General features: G+C 54.3%; 1 protein-coding gene across 4 annotated transcripts; it reads left to right on the forward strand.

The window, feature by feature from the left end:
• Positions 1–743: 743 nt before the first annotated feature.
• On the forward strand, positions 744–22,313 carry Siglec1 (sialic acid binding Ig like lectin 1). 4 transcript variants are annotated; one of them, XM_087188712.1, is made up of 22 exons: positions 744–913; positions 5,274–5,349; positions 5,713–6,072; positions 6,306–6,605; positions 7,766–8,032; positions 8,380–8,634; positions 10,154–10,453; positions 11,063–11,320; positions 12,098–12,427; positions 12,565–12,822; positions 12,996–13,298; positions 14,563–14,820; positions 14,938–15,249; positions 16,128–16,379; positions 16,601–16,873; positions 16,955–17,206; positions 17,486–17,788; positions 18,308–18,568; positions 19,289–19,591; positions 19,799–19,901; positions 20,198–20,268; positions 20,790–22,313. In XM_087188712.1, exons 2-22 carry the CDS (start codon positions 5,301–5,303, stop codon positions 20,909–20,911), a joined length of 5,190 nt encoding a protein of 1,729 aa, XP_087044838.1. In that variant the 5' UTR covers positions 744–913; positions 5,274–5,300; the 3' UTR covers positions 20,912–22,313. The 4 variants fall into 4 exon arrangements, with proteins under 4 accessions (XP_087044838.1, XP_012926161.2, XP_004840788.2 ...); XM_004840731.3 differs by having other exon boundaries at positions 745–913; positions 20,810–22,313; XM_013070707.3 differs by lacking the exons at positions 20,198–20,268; positions 20,790–22,313 and adding an exon at positions 20,083–20,187.
• The last annotated feature ends 400 nt before the right edge of the window (positions 22,314–22,713 follow it).

The following is a 22,713-nucleotide window of genomic DNA, read 5'->3' on the forward strand; positions in this document are numbered from 1 at the left end:
TAGGGTTTCACTCGCTTCAGATCTGCACATGTGGGTCAGCCCACAGGGCCTGAGAACCTGATCTGCCATCCTGGGCTCCCACCAAGACAGTCAGCGGCTGAGCTGAGTTGAATTTGAGTTGCAAAAATTTTTTTAAATGTGTTATCACTTATATCTGGGGTTGCTTGGAGCAATTAACATCTGTCCAATGTATAAGTACATGTAGTAGACCCTCAAAAGAACAGGCTCCAGAATTGTAAGTAGCTTGGCTGTGGCGGGGTCTTTCCTTTTCTGCCTCAAGGGGAAGGGACATTCTACCTAGCCTGAGGGCTGTCCTGGATGTTGGAGCCCCTAGGTTCCCACAACTAAGACCTCCTTCTTGAAAGTTTGTAGAGGTAGCATTGAGGCACAGAAAGGCCCACAGAGGACCTGGAGAATAAGGCAGCCTTGGTCTGGGTACCCCCAACATCCCCCACCAACATTGGGCTCCATTCCTTCCCTGTCATCAGGGAGGAAGAGTACAGAAGGCTCTCCTTGTACTCCCAGTCTCCCCCACCAAAGTGGCCCAGAAAGAGGGGGCTGGGTATGACTGGTAAATGGGATACCTCACTCCCTTTTTCATTTTGCCTGGGAGGATGCTTTGGCGACCCCACCCCCACCCCATCCCACTTCTGCTTGCTCAAGTCCTAAAGAGTCCCAGGCTGGCCAGGGCCTTCCCTGCCTCCATCCTTCCTGTCTTGGTGTTGTGCAAGGTTGCAGCTGCCTCGCTGACCCAGGAGCTCTGGACTGGGCAGAGAACTAAGGCACTGGGAAAGAGGAAGCAGTGCTGAGTCTCGATCCTCATCGCTCAGGGTGCAGAGCTGGGGAGCCAGTTGCATGCACCAGGAGCTCCGGCTGCTCCCAGGGGCTACTTCCTCCTCAAGCCCTCAAGCAGGTACTGCTGACCCTGGGCATGGGGCCAGGGGAATGGAGGGGCAGGGCTGGGACTGGGGAGGAGGGCATGTGGATGTGAATGGTGGACCCCAAAGCAGCCCAAGCCCGAAACTCTAATCAAAGCTGTACTTGGAACCCAAATCCCCCTACCATTCTAAATCCTCTCAAACTGCAGCCCAGTTCCAGACCTGACCATCACCCTACCTCCCATCCCACTGCAGCCCCATCCCTGATGCCAGCCTCCCCTCACCTACATGGCATTGGCAACCACTTACTAATCACCTTCCTCATGCAACGCCAGCCAGCTGATCCATCCTGCCCACTTCCCGGCCCCATCCCACTCATCCTAGCCAGGCCTCCACTTATCCTGATCATCACTTGCAGCCAACTCCAGGTGTCACTGCCCCCAGGCGTCACTCCCCCTGCCCCATGGCAACTCCAATCCCAGCCTGAATTCCATCCCAAACCCCATGCTACTGTGCCAGGACCTGAGCCCTTGCCTTGCCCCACCCACCCTGAGGCTCCCCTCGCTCTAACCCACTCCCATTCCACTTCATCCATCACCACTGCACCTGTCAGCAAAGGACCCCAGTCCTGCCCTGCACGGCTCAGGGAGTGGGTGCTCTCGCCACGAGCATACAGAGCCCGGCGAAGGAGCCAAGTTTGAGCTTTCTCCCGCTCTTATCAAAGCCAGTGCACCGTCTTCATGGATTTTATGGCTTGCAGAATGAATTTTGGGCCTGTGTTTTGGGGCTTTCCTCTGTTTTGAAGATAACTTACTCCTGGAATGTCCTGACTCTACCCTGACTTCCTGTCTTTGGGCCAGAGCCCTCCAGCTGACCTTATCACCCCATGTCCCCATGTCCTCCTCCAGCCGGATAGGGAAGTTGGGGAGAAGCTCTGGTGTTGGGAAACAGAAACTGAATTCTATACCCAGGCACAGCTGCCTACAGTGAAATGACCTCTGCTTATCTTGCCTGGCTGGACATAGCCTCTGGGTTGGAGGTCAGGGATTTGGGGCCTCAGCCTGCAGTCCCGAGCTGTTTTGGGACAGTCGGTCTCACACACAGCAAATATGGGCCCTCACAGAATACCAGACCATCCCAACCCATCCTGATTCCAGTTCCCAGAGTAGGGATTTAAAACCCTGTCTTTGGAGCACCTAAGACTCGGGAACATAAGGATAAATGTCAGGAACTTCTGTTGAGGGGCAGTGCTGTTCAGTTTAAGGGAGGGCCACAGGGATCCCTTTCCTCTAGTACATACATGCTTTGTCCCTTCCCCAGGACTGGAATCGATTCCACCAGGGACCACTAGGCACCCACTAGGCCCAGCTACCCCAACCCAAGCCCCATGGCACCTTCTCTTCCACACCAGGCTTTCACACAGGGACGAGAGCCTCCCTTTCTGGGTTTGTGCCTGCTCTTTCTTTTTCCAGGACAATCCTCTGGGTCGAGGCTGGCCTTTGCTATGGAACAGGCTAAGCCAGTGATGGCAAACCTTTTAGAGCTTTCAATGATAACAAATAGCCTGTTGAAACACAAGTGCCATGGGTTTGCCACCACTAAGCCAGTAAGAGGGCTCCAATGGAGCGAGCCTATGTGGTCGGTACTGGTCTAGGCATAGGTGACATCCGCCAGGTATCCTGGGTGCTTCTAGAAAGTTCTCCTACATGCTTCTTTCTGGGATCTGTGTGTCCACATCCACCATTTTCCATGGGCTTCAGAATTGCCCCTTCTAGGACCCCAAGCAGGAGGAGCCAGGGAGCTGGGGACATAGCTTGCAGTCTGTGTGAGTCTGGGCCATCTCCTGAGGCCAAGGACTGGTACTGAGGTTGGGATACAGATCCCTGGAAATGGAGCAGGCCTAGGACTGCCCCCAGCTGAGGACAGGTTCTGGTTGCCCTCGGAGCAGAGTTCTTCCTGCCCTGCCTGTGCCCTTGTTGTGCTCCCTGCTAGGACATCCATTCTGCCTTCTGCAACTGGCTAAGCACTGCTCAGGCATCGAAGTACCCTGAGCCCATCCAAGCCTGGTCTCGGCTCTGCCCCTTCCCAGGTGTGCCCTGGGGTAGCCGGCGGTCAGCTGAGGAGGATGGGCTGGGTCCTGGGAGATGTCATGCATTTCCTGTCCTTACTTCCAGCCTTCTCAGGCCCTCCTATCACTCTGCTGAGCCAGCAGGCACCAGGGAAGATTGCAAAGTTTGCAGTGTGTGTGTGTGTGTAGATGGTGCCATGAGCATACTATACAATTTCCCACATTAACCATCTTTAAGTGTACTAGGTAGCAGTAAGTACATCCACAACATTGTGTAACCATCTCATCTGGAAAGTTCCTTCCAGAACTTTCTGCGCACCCACCCAGAGGCTATACTCATTAAATACTTACTCTCCACTCTCCTCCTCCAGCTCCTGATAACCTCTATTTCACGTTTTGTCTCTAGAAATTTATGTATTCTAGAAGTTTCCTGTAAGTGGAACTATACAATATTAACCCTTTTGTGTCTGGGTGTTTTCAGCTGGGTGTGGTGGGCCAGGCCTGGAATCTCAGCTATTTTGGATGCTGAAGCAGAAGTACTGCAAGTTCAAAGCTAGTTGAGGCAACTTAGCAAGATGCTGTCTGAAAATTTAAAATAAATAATAAAAAGGATGTAGCTGAGCACTCCCTGGGTTCAGTCCCCAGTACTGCAAAACAAAATCATAATGTTTTTAAGGTTCGCCTATTATAACCAGTGTCAGGATATCATTCCCCCTTGTGACTAATTGCTGTTCTATTCTACGCATATAGCACATTTTGCTTCTCCATTCTGATGGGGACACTGCTGCTGTTTCCACCTTTTGGCTATTGTGAAAATGCTGCTATGAACCTTGGTGTACAAGTACCTGTCTGAGTCCCTGCTTTCCATACTTTTCCATTTATGCCTAGGAGTGGGATTACTGAATCGTTTTGTGATGCCATGTTGACTTTTTTTTCCCCTTTCACAGTATTGGGGATTTAACCAGGGCCTTCACGCTGAGCTACCCCATCCCCTAATTCATACCTATGGGGCCCCAGAGAGCCCCCTCCCCACCAGAGGCACTCCATGGCACAGGCCCTGCCTTCTGTGCATGGTATACAGTAGGCATTTATCTCACATTTGTAGGCTATGTGCTGGACAGGGTCCTTGTGCCACCTGACACACTTGCTCTGCCACCTCCCTGTTCTACTCTGAAGCCTCAAAGGGGTTTAGGGCTCCACACCCCTTTCTCACCTACTGAGCAGGACCCTGAGTGTGCCTGGGGGCTCTGTACTCCTGGGCCTGTGTGTCCTCCTCAGTACCAGGTCTTCCAAAATGGGTGCTCAAAACTGCCAAGGACTGGTCAAACACATAACTCTTGGGTGACTAGCACGCCTCTGAAGGGGAAGCTCCAGCTGAAAGTCCCGTCTGTGCTTACCTTGGAGTCTGGATAAGGTTTTGTAGACAGAGATCACTTGTGGTGGGCAGGTTTCACAGCTGGATAGCCAAGTGCCGGTGGACAGACAGGATGGGGGTAAGAAAGGGGAGTCTTTTACCTCTTAAAGGCAATGGGGAGCCACAGAAGGTTTTTAAACAGAGGAATGACTCTTAAAGGCAGCACTTTGGTAAACTGAGTCAAGCCCTATTACGGCCAGGCCTAGTGGCACGGTCCTGTAATCCCAGCACTCTGAGAGGTTGAGGCAGGAAAATCCTAATTGCCTAGCCTGGACAATTTAGTGCTTTAGGGAGACCCTATCTTAAAAAAAAAAAAAAAAGGTCTGGGTATCTGGGAATGTAGTGCAAAGACCCTAGGTTCTATCCCTGGTACCACCAAAAACCCCCAAAAAAACAAGGAAGAAAAAAATGCACACACAAAACATAATGTCCTATAGCTGGTAAGGCTGGTGATAAGGAAAAAAATCTCTGGTGAGAAACCCTCCTCATCACTGGGTGCCCTGGAGTTCACTGGATGTCTCTGGGCTCCAGTTCCTGCCAGCTTGGGTAGGAAGGAGGGGGGCAAGAAGTGAAGGAGGAGGTTAAAACAGCTGTTCATGGGCCCTGGGACTGTGTTGCTGAAGGGCAGCAAAAGAAGAACTTGGGATAGGGCCAAAGGGCACAGAAGGCTTTCTGGGGCACGCCACCAAGTGAGGGCATTTCTAGGCACAGCCTGAGCCTGGCAGGTAGGCTCCTGGCTCCCTGCTGGTAGCCACTCTGGAAGTCCTAGGAAGACCTGTCCCCTCCCTGGGTTGGCCAGCACAGCAGTTGGGGATACAGGGCCAGATTCTCAGTGGGCTCTGGAGCTGAATGCCCTGAGGTATCCCAAGGAGACCCCTATGTGCCTAGCCACCCCAGTGTATCGCCCTCTTAGGCACCAGAACCAGCCCAGGACGTTGCTATGGGCTTCCTGCTCCAGCTGCTCATCTTCGCCTCCATCCTTCCCCCAGGTAAGCTGTGGTCGCCACCCAGCTCCCAGGGCCCTACCAGCAGAGGTCCAGTCTCAGCAGACTGGACCATACCTGGCTGAGGTCTGGCTGCTGAGGTCAAGGGAAGACATGGGGAGGTAGGGGCAGGGATGAGCAGGAGGCCAAAGTCCCTCTTGGAGCCACCCTGCCAAGCTTCTGATTAGCCACGGATAAAGGGACACCCCCACCTGGAGGCACCGAAGGGGCTGTGCTAGGGGGTTGTGTGGGGGCAGGGTAGGTTTGGGGGCCCATCTGGGGCACCTTTCTGGAGCAGATGGCAGCAGGGTTCTATGGGGTCCCCGGGCCGTATTGTCTTCATCTCTGCCCCCATCACCCCTCCCGCAGGCCAGCCCTCGTGGGGTGTCTCCAGTCCAGAAGGTGTGCAGGGTGTGAAGGGGTCTTGCCTGCTCATCCCCTGCACATTCAGCTTTCCTGCCAATGTGGAGGTGCCCAGTGGCATCACTGCCATCTGGTACTATGACTACTCAGGCAGTCGGCAAGTGGTGAGCCACTCAGCCAGCCCTGAGTTGGTGGAGTCTCGCTTCCGTGGCCGTGCTCAGCTGCTCGGAGACATGAACCACAGAACATGCAGCCTGCTGCTGAGTGACCTGCAGGCTGAGGACACCGGCGCTTACAACTTCCGCTTCGAGATCAGCGAGGGCAACCGCTGGTCAGACGTCAAAGGCACCTTGGTCACCGTGACAGGTGAGGATGGGGCAGCCTGGCTGCTACCTGGCTCCTTGGTTCATGGCCTCATCCTTGCCCTGATCTCATCCTGGCCAATGTCAGCTTGGCCCCAGATCCACCCTGCTTCCTTCTCAAAACCTTTCTTGTATCAGATCCCTGGACTAGACCTCATTCCTCGCCTGGGGTTGCCAGGGCAAGAGATCTCAGGTGTGGCCAAGCAGAGTCCTGAACTCTCCTGTCTTTGTCCTCAGAGGAGCCCCATGCGCCCACCATTACCTCCCCCAAAGAGCTTCGAGAGGGCACAGAGGTGACCTTCAACTGTTCCACAGCCTACGTGTGTCTGCAGAAGCCGGTCAGCCTGCAGTGGCAGGGCCAGGACCCGACTCGTTCTGTCACCTCCATTATCCAGAAACTCGACCCTACGGGTGGTGTCAGCCACATGAAGACCCTCCACATGACCCTGTCCTGGCAGGACCATGGACAGACCCTGCTCTGTCAGCTCTCAGTGGCTGACCACAGGAGTCAGGGCCAGGTCCACCTCCGTGTGCAGCGTGAGTGTTCAGGGAGGAGGCACCCTTGCTACCGAGCCACATCTATGGCTCCCCGACAAAAAGCAGCCCTTAAAAACAGAGCTTTGTCCCTGATGCCAAGCTGGGCACACTCAGACCTCCAGGGTAGGGCAGGTGGAGAGAGATGGCTAAGCCCAAAGAGTCAGGTGCAATGGCTCTCTTCTGCCTTTGCTAGCTTCAAGGGGACCTGTCCTTGAGGCCCGGCTGGCTGGAGAAAGAGACACAGGGCCATGGAACAGGAGGTTCCAAGTAGCTTTGGGGGTTGGTGGCAAGCATCCCAGAGTTCAGCCCCTTTCTAGAGGATGCTGGGAAGTGGAGTGTACCCCTCTTCCGTTTTAAACTGCTCATGGTAATGGTGATTGGGAGGCCCAGCTGAATAAGTAGGGAGAAAGCTCAGATCTTCTCCATTAGTTACACCTCTTCCAGCTCAGTCAAATGGGCTACTGTTCTAGAACAGAACGCCACTGGCTGTTCATAGGCGTCAGGCCACTGGTCCCCACCCACTAGAGGGGCAAATGCTGGGCAAGTCCTCTGCTGTTTTCCTGTCTGTAGAGTGGAGTTAATGATATGTTATTCCTATCTCATGGAATTGGAGGAAAATGAAAGGAGGTAGTTAGAACAGTGCTTGGCACTTGGAAATGTAAGCTTTTATAAGCATGTTTACATAGAGGCCTTGGAACAAGATTTGAAGAATCAATTTCTTACTATTGCTGGTCTCTTCCTTACAAAGCAGTTAACACTTCTGAGAGCTAATCTGATGCTGCCTTTAGCCCCCTGCCATTAGGTGGCTGGTCTCTTCTCAACAGTCACCACAGGCCACTAAAGCGCTGTGGTGCCTGTGACCTTCTCTGTGCAATTCACCCCAACCAGAGCAGGGCAGCAGGCAGTGTTACGAAGCAGAAAGCTCCAGAAGACAGCATAAGCAAGTACAAATCACGTTAGCAGAGCCTGGGTGGAGAGGGAAGGAAGCAGGAGTGTGATGGGATGGGAGAGGACATGGCCTGCCCTGGACAGGGGGACGCTGGGGTCTGACGTTTTCCCTGGGTGGCCTTCCTTAGAGCAGAGCTTTGAAAGGCAGGGAGAAGTGTCCCCCACCCTGTCCTCCCTGGCACCTCACCTGACACCTCCATGGGGCCTTGCAGATGCCCCCAAGAGTGTGGAGATCCTCCTCAGCCCCTCGGGGCAGAACATCCTTCCAGGGAATCTGGTCACACTCACTTGCCAAGTGAACAGCAGCTACCCTGTTGTAGACTCCGTGCAGTGGCTCAAGGACGGGGTGCCCCTCAAAGCCAATAGCCGCATGCTGCAGTTGTCCCAGGCGGCCTGGAATGATTCCGGTGTCTACACCTGCCAAGCTGGGAATACAGTGGGCTTTTTGGTCTCGCCACCTATCAGCCTCCATGTCTTCAGTGAGTCCTGGGTGAGCTGGATCGAGCCAAGGGGCAGGGAGGAGTCTGGGCCAGGACAGAGCTGAAGGCTGGCTCCTCAGTGCCTGTGGTATTCAAGTGTAGAGAACAAGTTCTGCCTCAGTGTGAAACAGATGTCAGCCCCTCCCTGAGAGGTGGGATGTCAGGAGGACCCTGGTAGATAGGATGGAGAGGTGCAGGGTGACTCTAAGAGCCTGCACCACATGGGAGGTGGGGATGGTGAAGTAGAATCTGCAGATTGAAGCTGAACAGCTGTGCCTAGGATTCTAAGAGGTTGGGGATGGGAGTCATTGGGGAAGCTCCCAGCATGCGTTGTGCTGCTTTCACAGTGGCCAAGGTTGAAGTGAGTCCATCAGGCCCCATCCTGGAGAACCAGACCGTGATGCTGTCCTGCGACACACCCAAGGAGGCACCCAGTGAGCTCAGCTACAGCTGGTACAAGAACCAGGTCCTGCTGGAGGATGCCCACACCCCCACCCTCTGGCTGCATGTGGCCACCAGGGCCGATACTGGCTTCTACTCCTGCGAGGTGCAGAACACCCAGGGCAGTGTGCGCTCTGGCCCCGTCAGTGTGGTGGTCAGCCGTAAGTGGCCGAGGGGCAGGGGATAGCAGACACTACCAGGGCAGGACAGAAGAATGGAGGCCTGTTGGAGGGTTGGGGTCCCTGGCATAGGAGCTCTGAGGCCACTTCACCCAGATGATAAACTGGGTGGACTCTGCAGCCAGGTGGCCTGGAATTCATGGCCCAGCTGTGGACACCTGGGCAAGGCTTTGACTTCCCTGGGGCTCAGTTTCCTCCTGCTTTTCAAAACATTTTATTTGAGCTGAGGAAGTAGCTCAGTGGTAGAATACTTGCCTAGCATGTGTGAGGTCCTGGGTTGAATGCCCAGTACTGAAAAAAATTTGTATTTGGAAATAAGTTCAAACTTATGAAAGTTGCCAAGAATAGTACAAAGAATTATCACACACCTTTAACCTAGATTCTCCAAATGTTAACATTTGGGTAAATTTACTTCATTTTCTCTCTGCACATCACCTACTAGACATCATAGCTTTGCTTAGCTTGCCTTAAACACACATGCTCAGCACACTTTCACTAGCCTATGGTTTGGCAGAATCACCTTACACACAGCCTACTTCATAATGAAGTGCTGCATGGCTTGTGTAATTTATGGAATGCCTGTGCCAGTGGTTTGTCCTTGTGATTGTGTGGGTGTCTGGGGGCTGCAGCTCCCTGCTGCCACCCTGCACCTCAAGATAAGATCATACCACAAATCACTAGCCAGGGAAAAGATCAAAACTCAAATTTCAAAGTAGAGTTTCCATAGAATATGTGTTGCTTTCACATCATTGTAAAGATGAAAAACTGTAGGTGGAACCATTGTAAGTTGAAGATGGTCTACATTTCTATTCCTAGAGCTGCAAACATGATGTCTCTTTGCCCCTGACTTCCCTGCATGTAATTCCCAAGATCATTCATTTCCATACACCGTTCCAGTACAAGGGCCACAATCAGGAAATGTGACATTGATCCAAGACTAAGCTATAGTCCTTGTCCAAATTTTAGCAATTGACCTAATAATGTCTTTCAAAGAATTTTCTTTCTCTGGTCCAGGATCCAATCCAGGCTCACACATTTAGGGCTGGATTGTTGTGTCTCGTTGTGCCCGTGTCCTGTCTCTCTGAGACAGTTCTTCAGTCTTTCATTGTCTTTCATGATGAAGAGCACAAGGCTGCCCTTTGATTTGCATTTGTTTCAGACTCTGCACTGTGTCCTTTACAGTGAGTCCTGTTGTCCTTCTGGGAGGCCCACAGTGTCAGTTTGTCTTAGACTGGTAATGTCCCTTTGGATAGCCTGGTTCAGGCGCTGCTGCCTGATCTCTACTGGTTTTCTCATCTTTAAAGTGGGGCCCTGACCTCCCCACCCTGCAGAGCAACTGTAAGGACTGATGGGATGATAGAGGGACTTGCCTGGCCCAGGAGCTCCTGGACAGTCCCCATCCCAGGGCATTCTGGGCAAAGGGGTCTAGGATCATAGGTCCTGATGGGGACCCAGGAAGTGCTGTCAGATGGTGACAGGCCCATTTCTGGTCTCCACACAGACCCTCCCCTTGTCCCGGACCTGAGTGCCTTCCTAGAGACGCAGGCCAGGCTCGTGGGCATCCTCCAGTGCTCCGTGGTCAGTGAGCCTCTGGCCACACTGGTGCTGTCCCACGCGGACCTCATCATGGCCTCTAGCTCTGGAGAGAGGAACTACAGCCCCCGCTTCACCGTCTTCTCTGCTCCCAACTTCCTGCGCCTAGAGATTCGTGATCTGCAGGCAGCTGACAGTGGGGAATACAAGTGCACAGCTGCCAACTCCCTTGGAAATGCAACCTCCACCCTGGACTTCCATGCCAGCGGTAAGATGGGCACAGATGGTGTGGGAGTGTGCATGTGTGTGTGTGTGTGTGTAGCCCCCAAAAGGAAGCCTGCTCTGGCTTCTTCCTTCTTGGAGTCCAGAGGACTCAACTCAACCTGGGGGCTGAACTAGCTGTCTAGTCATCTCAGAGACCTAGTTATACAATCATCCCAACTTCAGAGGTTCCTAGAAGACAAGGCAAAAAGGAAAATATGTTGCAGATCACATTGTTCATTTTGTACACACTCTGACTCTGAATTTGGAGGATCCTTCATAGGCATTCGTTTATTTTTTTAATTTATTGAACTTTTGGGACAGGGTCTGTGCTAGGAGTTAGAGGAAAGATGCAGAACAGAGAAGTGAGGTGTTGGAACTGTGGATGCGCATGCTGCCCTTCCATCGTTCTGTGGGCCATGATAGGTGTAGCAAATCAGTCAAGCCAGGATTTTGGCCCAAGCTGGGCTGCAGCTCAGAGTCCTCAGGTCTGAATTGGTGTTCAAGGCCGAACCCTCCTGATCTACCACCCACCCAGGCAGTCATGAGGGGTGAGGAGAAAACTCTGCAGGGAGTGGGGTTCGCAGCCTCCCCAGCCTCCTCTCCCCTCCTGCAGCTGCCCGGCTCCTCATCAGCCCATCGGCCGAGGTGGTGGAAGGGCAAGCGGTGACTCTGAGCTGCAGGAGCGGCCTGAGCCCAGGGCCCGACACCCGCTTCTCCTGGTACCGGAACGGAGCACTGCTTCTCGAGGGACCCGGCAGCAACCTCCTGCTCCCCGCGGCCTCCAGCACTGATGCTGGCTCTTACCACTGCCGTGCCCAAGACGGACACAGCGCCAGCGGCCCCTCAGTGCCCACTGTCCTCACTGTGTTCTGTGAGCAGCCTCGCCTGGCCACTCCCTGCTGTGGGGAGGGTCACCCATGGGACCGGCAGCTGCCCCACCTCCTCCAGCCCTCCTGACCCCATCCCACCCTGGGGTCCACAACAGGAAGGCGGTCACAGTCCTGGCCACTGTGACCTCTCTACCCAGGGCTGAAGTTGGAAGGATGAGGCTGGGACCTCCTTTACCTCCCTGTGTCCTGGCCTCCAAACCCAGCCCTTTTGTCCCTCCCCACAAAGCTGCCCTGGCCCCATATCCAAGCTTTGTTCTCTGGGGCACTCTGGGATGCAAAACTCCTGTAGATGTCCACATGCACTGTGAGGCTTCTATAGCTACTAAGGCAGAAGCCTTTAGCATTGAACAGACCAGGCCCTCTCCATCCTGGCACAGGCAGATCTCTGCAGTAGCCAGGGGCTGAGTCGTATTCAGGGCACATTTAAATACCAGAAGACCTCCTTAACACATGTGTACAGGTCCTGGCTCAGCAGTAGCTGAGGCTTATGGCCACACAGCACGGTTCATCCCAGCTAGAAAACCACTCCCCTTTTTCCAGGAAGAGTCATCCAGCATGAGGGCAGGTTAGCCAGTCACATGGGCTGACTCCCACCCACCATGGTCTGGTTTCCCTTTGGCAGTGCACAGCCTACACAGCTGTCTCTGGCTGCTCTGGGGCCATGCCTTTGTCCAGGGTGCTCTGGGAGCCTAGCCTGGAGTGGACCTGGAGCCCTGGCAGCGGCCGTAGGGTGAGTGACCTGCTCTTCTTCCCCACAGACCCCCCCCACCAGCTCACACTCACTGCCCAGCTGGAACTGCATGCCCCTGGTGCTGAGGCTGGGCGCCGTGGCCTCTTGCTGTGCCGTGTGGACAGCGACCCACCTGCCCATCTACGGCTGCTCCACAGAGAGCATGTAGTGGCCACATCATCAGAGGGTGGCTGCTGTACATGTCAAGGTTGCTCCCCACGCACAAAGGTCACCAACATGCCCAACCTGCTGCGGGTGGAGATTCACAACCCAGTGCTGGAGGATGAGGGCGTGTACCTGTGTGAGGCCAGTAACACCCTGGGCAACGCCTCTGCCTCGGCCACCTTCAACGCCCAGGGTGAGGGCCAGGAGTGAGTGGAGGGGGCAGGGATTGGAGCTCCAGGAGCCCCCAGGCCTTCCTTCTGGTCCCTGGGTGGGGTGGGGGTGGTCAGAGCAAGGGCTGTCTCCAGCAAGCCTGTGTCACCTGCTCTCCAGCCACCGTCCTGGTCATCACCCCATCCAACTCGCTGCAGGAGGGCACAGAGGCCAACCTGACTTGCAGTGTGAGCCAGGAAGCCGCCAGCAGCCCTGCCAACTTCTCCTGGTTCCGGAATGGGGTGCTGTGGGCTCAGGGCCCCCGGGAGACTGTGAGGCTACCATCTGTGGCCAGGACCGACTCTGCCCTGTACACCTGTCACTTCATCACCAAAGCCAGCACCCAGCCCTCAGCGCCTGTGGTCCTGAGTGTGCTCTGTGGGTGCCAAGCAGGGCAGAGGGCACTGGGAGTAGTGCTGGAGTGTGGGGGATGTGGGGGGGGAGTGGAGAGGGGGCAGGCTGGGCCTGGGCTGTGGGGGGGGGGGACTTAGTGCAGCAACTGGAATGGGGTGGGCTGGGCTGCAGGAGTCTGAGCTCCCCCATTCCTACAGATCCCCCAGACCCTCCAAAGCTGTCAGCCCTCCTGGACATGGGCCAGGGCCACACAGCCATGTTCATCTGCACTGTGGACAGCCATCCCCTGGCTCAGCTGTCCCTGTTCCATGGGGAGCAACTCCTGGCCACCAGCCATGGACCCCAGCTCTCATCCCATGGTAGGCTCCAGACCAAGGCCACCACCAACTCCCTGCAGCTGGAGGTCCGAGAACTAGCCCTTGGGGACTCTGGTCAGTACCACTGCGAGGCTATAAATGTTCTGGGATCAGCCAACACTTCACTCTTTTTCCACGTCCGAGGTAAGTGTGTGTCCTTTGATAATGGTAGACCCTGATACCAGGGGTCTACTTGGTCAGATGTTGGGCTGCATTTGTGCTGTAGATTTTGCACAGAAATGAGAATCTTTCTTATTTCCAACCAGCCAGCCTTCCTTTGCCTCTTGGTAGATATTTTTGCCTGTAACATCTGCAGCAGCCACTACGGGAGCAGTAGCTGTTGTGCAAAGTGGCTAGTTTGATTAGCACACTTCAACATAACTTGTTAATAACATAGTTTTGTTATAAGTATAGTAAAAATTCTTATACAAAGCCTAGTATACACGTATATTGTGCATATATATGCATGAATGCATATGCATATACATACTGTATTCATATTTTTCTCTACAAAAATTCTCCCTGAGCAAATAAGCAAGGAAAAAGGAAAAGTAATGGTCATAAAGTGAAGGTCAAAGAAAAATGGATGCTTCCTTTTCCATAATGACTAGCAGCAGTGAGTTTTGGAACTTTTACTTTGAACCTTCATTCTATATATCATTTCTTATTTATTATACCCATTCAAAGGGAGAGAAATTGAGGGGCAGAGTCTTTCTCAGGAGCTCACTTGCTGGCACCTGACCTGCAGGCCCTGCTAACTCTGGATTAATGTGGCTTGGGTCCCCGCATGGCCTGTGCTCTTGGTTTCTATACAGCCACTTGTTTGTCACTCTTGACCCTCATCTCCTGCTCCAGAGCTGGGGACTGACAAGGACTTGCCCTTGCCCACTTCCCAGTGCCTGGGCTTTTGTATCCTGGCGGTAGGTGCAGAGTGGGCTGGAGAGGAAAGAAAGTCTCACAGCTGCCAACCTGTTCCTCAAACCCTCTGCCACCTGTACTATTCATAGTCAGGACGATGGCCCTCAGCTTTACCTAAACCATTCTTATTTCAGCTCTTTAAAGGTCAAACCAATATTTGTCAAAACCTCATACATGCAAGCACTGTGCCTGAGACTAGAGCTCCAGGCCACACGAGCCGGGTTCCCATAGACTCAGCCTCCCACCGGTGGGATGTGATTGGTAGAGCAAAACCATAACTTCCGGAAGTGGGTGGTAAGTGCCAGGTAGGACAGAGCTGGTATAAATGGATTGGGAGCAGAGACATGAAGCTGAAGCTGGGGATTGGTCTGGAGAGGAGCCTTCAGGGACACGGGTTTGGGATCACAGAGTCCTATGCAGCCACGCGTGCAGCTCCAGACTGCTGGAGCTGTGATGCCAAGTCTACACCTGCCTCGGTTTCTCCCTACAGGAGCCTGGGTCCAGGTCTCACCATCCCCTGAGCTCCAGGCAGGCCAGGCCGTGGTCCTGCACTGTCAGGTGCCCACGGGAGTCCCCGAGGAGGCCTCGTACCTCTGGTTTCGGGATGGCCAGGCCCTCCACGAGTCAACCTCAGCCACGCTGTGCATTGCAGCCATAACTCCGAAGCAAGCTGGTGCCTACCATTGCCAAGTTCAGGCCTCAGGCTCAGCCACCAGCCTGGCTGCCCCCATCAGCCTGCATGTGTCCTGTAAGGGCGTGTCCCACCCATAGGTGGGGAGGGGGTGCATTCCCTGGTCCTGGGCTCTGTGACCATAATAGGGGTGAGGGACCCCGGCCAGGCCCTGACCACTCCTCACCCATGCAGATGCCCCACAGCAGGCCACACTCACCACCCTGATGGACATGGGCCCAGGACGACTGGGCCTCATCCTGTGCCATGTGGACAGTGACCCTCCAGCCCAGCTGCGGCTGCTCCACGGAGACCACCTGGTGGCCTCTACCCTGCAAGCTGTGGGGGAAGATGCAGGCAGCGATGCCCGGCTACGGGTGTCCATGACCCCCAACACACTTCGGCTGGAGATCCACAACACAGTGCTGGAAGACGAGGGCGTCTACACCTGTGAGGCCACCAACACCCTGGGGCAGGCCTCAGCTTCAGCTGACTTTGATGCCCAGGGTCAGTGTGTGTGTGTGTGTGTGTGTGTGTGCACCCTGGAAGAGAGGAGAGCAGATGAAAAGGCAAAGCCACTGAGCTACATCCCCAGCTCTTTTTATTTTTTGAGACAAAATCTTTCTTGTTTTTCTCTTTTTTTTTAATGCTACTAGAGATTGAACTCAGGGATATTCTACCACTGAGCTACATCCTCAGCCAGATTTTATTTTATTTTTGTTTTTGTTTATTTTTTGAGACAGTCTCACTATGTAAGCTGGCCTCATATTCACAACGATCCTCCTGCCTCAGCCTCCCAAGTGCTGGCATTACAGATATGCACTACCACACCTGGATTTATATTTATATTTACTTTATTTATTTATTTATTTATTTATTTGGTATTGGGGATCGAACTCAGGATCTTGCACTTGTGAGGCAGGCAAGGAGCCACTGAGCTAAATCCCTGGCTACATTATTTTGAGATAGTCTCACTAAGTTACCCAGTCTGGCCTTGAACTTTTGATCTGCTTGCCTTAACCTCCTCAGTAGCTGAGATTACAGACATACACAATCATGCCCAGCTAGAAGAGCCCTTTATAAACACAGAATTTTCCATGGATGCCCTGCTGATAAACTAATCAGAAAGTGTATATCAAGGAGAAATCAAAGGGACATAGGGAGGCCTTGTTCTCCCTATTTGCTGCCACCAAGGCAGGGAGGGGCTCAGGACTCTCCAGGGCTCTGCTTGGGAGCACCCAAGAGACAATGAGGGCCTTTTGTGGGGCGTCCTGAGCCTCACAGAGCCCCAGGGGCTCCCCCGCAGAAGGGTGACTCGCCCGCATGGAGACAGCTGGCCTGCTTTACACAGCATCAGGCCCTCACGGGTGTCCTTCTCTCCCCAGCTGTGAGTGTGCAGGTGTGGCCCAAAGCCACCGTGAAGGAGGGGCAGCAAGTGAACCTTACCTGCCTCGTGTGGGCCACCCACCTGGCTCAGCTCACCTACATATGGTATCAGGACGGGCAGAAACGCCCAGGTGCCCGCTCCATCTCCCTGCCCAACGTCACACTTATTGATGCTGCCTCCTATCGCTGTAGTGTGGGGTCCCCTGGACAGGCACCCCGCCTCTCCACACCTGTCACCCTGGATGTCCTCTGTGAGTCTGATTGGATGCATGGTGGGGTTCAAAACATGGTCAGAGCCCCATAGCTGTCCAGGACTCCATACAAAGCCAATGGAGCACTGGACCAGGGGCATTGGTTTAGGGGAAATGATAGCTCCTCTCTGGGCAGAGGTGCAGTTGGGGTGGGGAGCCAGGGTCCTCCTGGGTTCCAGTGTCACCCTCAAGGTCCTTAGATGCCTTCTGGGCCCCTGCAGATGCTCCCCGCAGCCTACGCCTGACCTACCTCTTGGACAGCCATGGTGGCGGGCAGCTGGCCTTGGTGCTGTGCACAGTGGACAGCCGTCCACCTGCCCAGATGGCCCTCAGCCGCGCTGGCCGCCTCCTGGCCTCCTCATCCACAGCCTCTGTCCCCAACACCCTGCGCCTGGAGCTGCAGGAGCCGCGGCCCAGTGACGAAGGGCTGTACTGCTGCTCAGCCCACAGCCCTCTGGGCCAGACCAACACTTCCCTGGAGCTGCGGCTGGAGGGTGAGGCGAGCCAGGCCTGGGCTGTGGGAATCAGCTGCAGTGTCTGGCTGGGCTGGGCTGACGCTGGCCTCCTCAAATCAGGTGTACGGGTGACACTGGCTCCATCAGCTGCTATCCCTGAGGGAACCTCCGTCACAGTGACCTGTGAGGACCCTGCTGCACGCCCACCCATACTTTATTCCTGGTACCACAATGGCCGTTGGCTGCAGGAAGGGACAGCTGCCTCACTTAAGTTCCTGAGGGCCACACGGGCTCACACGGGTGCCTACTCCTGTCAGGTCCATGATGCCCAGGGCACACGCACCTCCCGGCTGGCCTCCTTGCAAGTCCTCTGTGAGCAGGAATTCTTGGCTGGGATGAGGGTGGAGGAGGGCGCTTCTGGGCTCCAGTGAGGGTGGGGAGGGAATGCAGTGGGCCTGGGAATGGGCACTTGGGGAGCAAAGGACATAGGGCTCCTGCCTGGAAGACTCTGCCCATAGAATCCTTGGAAGGTGTCACTTCTAGGAGATGACCATTTGTCTAGAGGCTCCAGCCTTGCTACCATCAGGTCGGGGGAGGCATGGGAGATACAGGGTGCCTAGACAAGGCCCCTGCATGTGCCCTGTCCCCCAGATCCTCCCCGAGATGCTGTCCTTTCTTCCTTCCGCGACTCCAGAACCAGCCCCATGGCCATGGTACAGTGCACTGTGGACAGTGAGCCACCTGCTGAGCTAGCTCTGTCCTACAATGGCACAGTGCTAGCCACCAGCCATGGACTCCATGACTCAGTATCTGAGACTGGTGACATCCAGGTGGCCCGCAATGCCCTGCGGCTGCAGGTGCCAGATATGCCTGCAGATGATGACAACACCTATGTTTGCATGGCCCAAAATTTGCTGGGCTCAGTCAGTACCACCTGGAAGCTACAGGTGGAGGGTGAGTGGGAGAAGGGAGATAAGGGGGCTCGGGTGCTGTGAGGCCAGGGCCTTTGTGAGGGGCTAGGGATCCCACTAGAGGGTCCAAAGGGTCACAAGATAGCCCTGCCCTGACAGGCCAAATCTGATGGCCCACATCACTGGAGGGGTTGCCCAGCCTGGGGAAAGATGTGGCTTCACCCCGAGAGATCTTCTTGTGAGGGACAGCAGGTGTCACAGTGCTAAAGGGAGCTGGGCTGAGGCAAGACAGAACCCTGCCATCATGGAACCCAGTCTGGGGTGGGGAGAGAAGCAGAGCCACACTTTCAGCCTCATCCATCAGATCCGCTAGTCTTACGAGGGAAGCATGGCCTGTCCTGGGAGCTCTGTTCCCGGATGCAAAGCAGCCCTCTTCTTACTCCCAGTCTGAGGGAAAAGACTCAGTCCTACCTTGGGGGGCCAGGCCCCAAGACAGGCCAAGACATCTGGACACTGCACAGGACAATTGAGCCCTGACCACCTGCCCGTCCTTGGTCTGCAGGTGTGCGCGTGGTGGCTGAGCCAGGCCTGGAGGTGCCTGAGGGCACCGCGCTGAACCTGAGCTGCCACCTCCCTCATTCTCCTGGGCTCATGGGCAACTCCACCTTCACATGGTTCCAGAACGGCCGGCCACTGCACACACATCCCATGCCCACTCTGACCTTCAGCCATGTGGGCCGTGCCCAGTCTGGGCTGTACCACTGCCAAGCAGAGCTGCCCTCTGGAGCCTCGGCCTCTGCTCCAGTCATGCTCCGAGTGCTCTGTGAGTGTGACACCCCCTGCCTCAGTCTCCCTGCCTCTCTAGTGCCCATCTCAGGTTTTCCCCCTCTGTCTGCAAAGAGCAAGGGCTTCACAGGCTTGGAGCACTGGATCAGAATCCCAGGGCTCCCACCTGCTGGTTGTTTGCCCTGTGCATCTGTGTCTTGGTTCCCTCACTTGTGAAATGGGGACCATGTCAGCCCCTCTACTCTTGGGAGGAGCACAGGAGATAATCACAGAATGCCTGATACACAACAGGCTCTCGTTGGCCATTTCTCACATTCTAGTCCCCCAGAACCCATGCCTCATCAGCCAGCTACTGCTGTGTAACAAGCCACCCCCAACTCACAATTCTATGGGTCTGAAATTTGGGCTAAGTTCAGCTGGGAAGTTCTTCTTCTGGTCTTACCTCATGTGGCTGCAGTTGTCCAGTGGCTCCACTGAGATTGGATGGTCAAGATGGCCTCACCTTTGTGGTGGGTCTGATCTTCCAACACAGTCACATTCAGGAAGCAGAGTGGAAGCAGCAAGCCCTTTTAGGTCTAGCTCTGAAGTCTTATAATATCACTTCTGCAATCAGTGGTCAAAGTGAGCCATAGTCCCCAGGGTAAGGAAATAGACTCCACCTCTTCACTGGAGGTGCAGCAGCCATGGTGAACAGGGTCAGGGAGGGAGGGATTTGTGGGCATTTCCCTAAATCATCACACTCTTTTTCTCCCCACAGACCCGCCCACGACGCCCACCATGACAGTCTTTGTGGAGCCTAAGGGTGGCCTCCGGGGGATCCTGGACTGCCGAGTGGACAGCCAGCCCCTGGCCAGCCTGACCCTCCACCTCGGGAGCAGACTGGTGGCCTCCAGCCAGCTGCAGGGTGCTCCCACAGGGTCGCACATCCATGTCTCAGCCTCCCCTAATGCCCTGAGGGTGGACATGGAGGCTCTAAGGCCCAGAGACCAGGGGGAATATGTGTGTTCTGCCTCCAATGGCCTGGGCTCTGCTTCTGCCTCTGCCTACTTTGGGGTTTCAGGTGAGGGGAGGGGCACCTTCTCCTAGGCCTCTGTGCTGCCTCTCCCAATCCCTTCTGCCATGACATGGCCTGTTTACCTGGTCTAAACTGGCCTCTTGGAGCTTCCTGCATAGGGGGCTTTGAGATGAAGTGGAAGGGTCACCTTGGGAGGGAGCCCTGGAGGCCCAGAGACATGGCTCCCCTCTGAGTGCCTCCTCTGTGTTCCAGCCCTGCACCAGCTGCATTTGTTCCAGTGGCTCCTTTGGGTGCTGGGACTACTGGCTGCCTTCCTGTGCTTGCTGTTAGGCCTGGGGGCCTACTATGTCTGGAGGTGGGTCTGGGTCATCCCATCCCTTTCCCTCCAGCACCCCCACATCCTTTGGGGGAACCTCCCACCTACCAAGTTCATAGACTGCTACTCCTCCCAATGTGGGAATTCCCCTAGAATTGCATCTACATCCATCTTTCTGTAGCTTTCTTCTTTCCTCCTCCCTACCCTGTCTGTGTTGTAGAAACGAATAGGGAGGAAGAAAATGAGGTGCTCCGGACAGTGGGTATCCTGGGGCCAGGATGGGTGAGGGGAGGAAAGGAGGAGAGGAGCCTCTGAGTCTGCTCTTGACTGTGCAGGAAGCGTTCTCAAAATTTGAACACAGGCAGGAATTTGTTGGAGATGGACTTCCCCAATGGACACCATGCAGGTAAGCACTCTACACACATGGGCACATGTAGGCATAACACTAGCCTGCTCACAGTGCCCAGCTAGCATCTGGGATGATGCTTGGGACCAGGGAGAGGTTGGAGAGGAAGTCCAGGAAGCCAAGACCCCACTAGAGTGAGAGAGAGAGCTGTGTTCTGCTCAGGGCTGGCTGCATGACTTTCTGGTCTTAGCAGCATCACTCCCAGGTCCAAGACACACTTTCTGATTCCTTTTCCTCTGTTTTGAGTTCTTCAACACTCCTGAGCCTGCCTGTCACCTGGGCAGGGGCGAAAGTGTGCCCTCTCTGCAGATGACTGAACTGGGGGCCCAGAGGCAGAGCTCCAGCTGTGCATACTCCCATCAATACCCTTGGGACCTTACCTAGGGTGGGGTGGGGCACATGGGAGATCATGGTTGTCCCCACAGTCTTCCTGTGACCAAGGCTTTCTTTGTGGGAAGCTTATTAAGCCTGCCACAACCATGTGTGGGACTTCATCCTGTGCTCAGCCACTGAGCTGACAGGTGGCACTGCCTGCCCTCAGGAGGAGAAGGAGGAGGAGACTGACAAACGAGGCACCATGAAGCAGGCAGCTCTGAGTCCTGCCTACCTCTTCACAAGCAGCATGGTGACTTCTGACTTTTGAAGATTTGACTCCAAGCCTTTTGCCCCCAAGAAAAATGGGTGGTGAGAGGTGGGGGAAGCCTTTATTTACCCAGGAGGGTGCTGACTCAAAGGGACCCTCAACAGAACTGAGTTGATCTTGTCATCCACTTTTCTCTCTGCTTCTATCTTTTCTCTGGATCTCCTCTTCTCTCTCCGTCTCTCTTCCAAAGGAGGCACTGACCCTGAACATCTTTCTCCTCAAACCACATGCCAGACCTTTGGATGATTAGAATAGAAGGGTGTCTGTGTCCTCATAGCTTTGCCAGGGAGACCAAATACAGTGGCTTCAACATGATAGAATTTTATTTTTCTTTCTACTACTAGTCTGGATATGCTATGGCGGTGTAAGCTGTTGGGGCTAAGGCTCCTTCTATCTTACTTTTCTCCATCCCTAAAATATTGCCTTTGATAGTGAGATTCACAATGGCCCCACTTCCCTCCATTCAGAAGAGGGCAGAATGAAAGTGGAAGGAAGGTACATCCATTCCCATTGTGCACACAACCCAGAAGGTGCATAAGTCAGTTCCACTCCCTTCCCCTTAGCTGGAGTTTGCTCACGTGGCCACACCAACCTATAAAGGAGACTGGAAATGACGTTTTTATTCTGAGCCCAGAATCTATTTGGAAGTTCTGTTTCCAAAGGGCTATGGAGTCGAACCTGGGACCTTGACATTGACAGGAATGCCATTGCCAGGCCATGACCTGTCTCAGTATCCCTGGCCTTTCTGGTCTGGGCTTTCTGGAAGAGATAGTAAGTCCCTCCCACACAGTAACACTAAGGAAACCAAGAAGCTTGGTGGTCCCCAGGGTGAGGGCCTGATCATTGGGCCAGATCTGTCCCTTGGAAGAAAAGGTGCCCTATATCCATGCTCTCCACCTCCACCCCAGGAGCTGGGCCCAGCTTTAACAGCCTTTCAAATGTGAAGAACAAACACAAATGTGCTTAGCATCCCTGGTCTTGCTCTGAGTGCATCCTTCTCCAGGATGGAATGAGATCCTGTCATTTTCCTGGATTTCCACAAAACAAGGGCTGTTAAAGCAAATGAGGGTAACCAAGAAGGAATAAAGTACTCCTGGGAAATCAGGGACTGGGGGAGCTGGTTCTTGAGTGGCTGGTGACTCACCTTGTAGCCTGGTAGCAGATGATGGGAGAAGCAAAGGGCCTGCAGCTCTCAGATCTGGTCTGAGAAACAGGGAAAGTAATGGGGCATTGGTATAGGAGCTAACAGGCTGAGAAGAAATTGGAGGCCAGGTGAGCATTGTGTAGCTGAGGCTTCACCCTCCCTCATTCCGATTCCCATTTCTCGTTATGCCTGATTGCCACACTCCTCCTGGAGCCTGTCCAGCATGTCCTTCCAATAAACTTCCATCCTATGATGCAACTAGAGTGAGTATTTCTTGCAAACCAAATTTCTGGGATAGAACACAAAGGATTCAAAAATTAATGGGTTTGTTCTGGGGAACATCTGCAAGAGGTGGCCAGGGAGTGTAAATCACATGACATTATCATAAAGTGCCTTCTGCTGAAGCAAGTGTGTCCTTTCCTGCTCCCTAAGACTCTAATTGTGTGTTGCTCAGACCAGTACAGCACTTGCACACACTAGGTGACCACTTGTTTCTTCTACCTTGTTGTTGAGTGGGAAGGTGGAAACCTTGGGTTAAACCCAAGGGTGGGACAGAGACAGAGCAAATTAAATGTAGTCAGATATGGAGGCTGTCTGGAGAAGAGAGTAAGAAGGGAGAATTGCAGATGGCCATGGAAGAGGATTTGGGGACATGTGG

This window comes from Heterocephalus glaber, unplaced genomic scaffold, assembly GCF_053883595.1.
Source record: "Heterocephalus glaber isolate CG9 unplaced genomic scaffold, H.glaber_assembly_v1.0 deba00001532, whole genome shotgun sequence".
In the NCBI taxonomy this organism is placed as follows: domain Eukaryota; kingdom Metazoa; phylum Chordata; class Mammalia; order Rodentia; family Bathyergidae; genus Heterocephalus; species Heterocephalus glaber.

Excerpts from the sequence above, each read along its gene's own strand:
- Siglec1 (XM_087188712.1), top strand. The coding sequence starts at position 5,301 with ATGGGCTTCCTGCTCCAGCTGCTCATCTTCGCCTCCATCCTTCCCCCA. Across the intron at positions 8,635-10,153 it reads CGTCAGTGTGGTGGTCAGCC|ACCCTCCCCTTGTCCCGGAC; the intron begins GTAAGTGGCCGA and ends GTCTCCACACAG. Across the intron at positions 17,207-17,485 it reads GGCCTCCTTGCAAGTCCTCT|ATCCTCCCCGAGATGCTGTC; the intron begins GTGAGCAGGAAT and ends CCTGTCCCCCAG.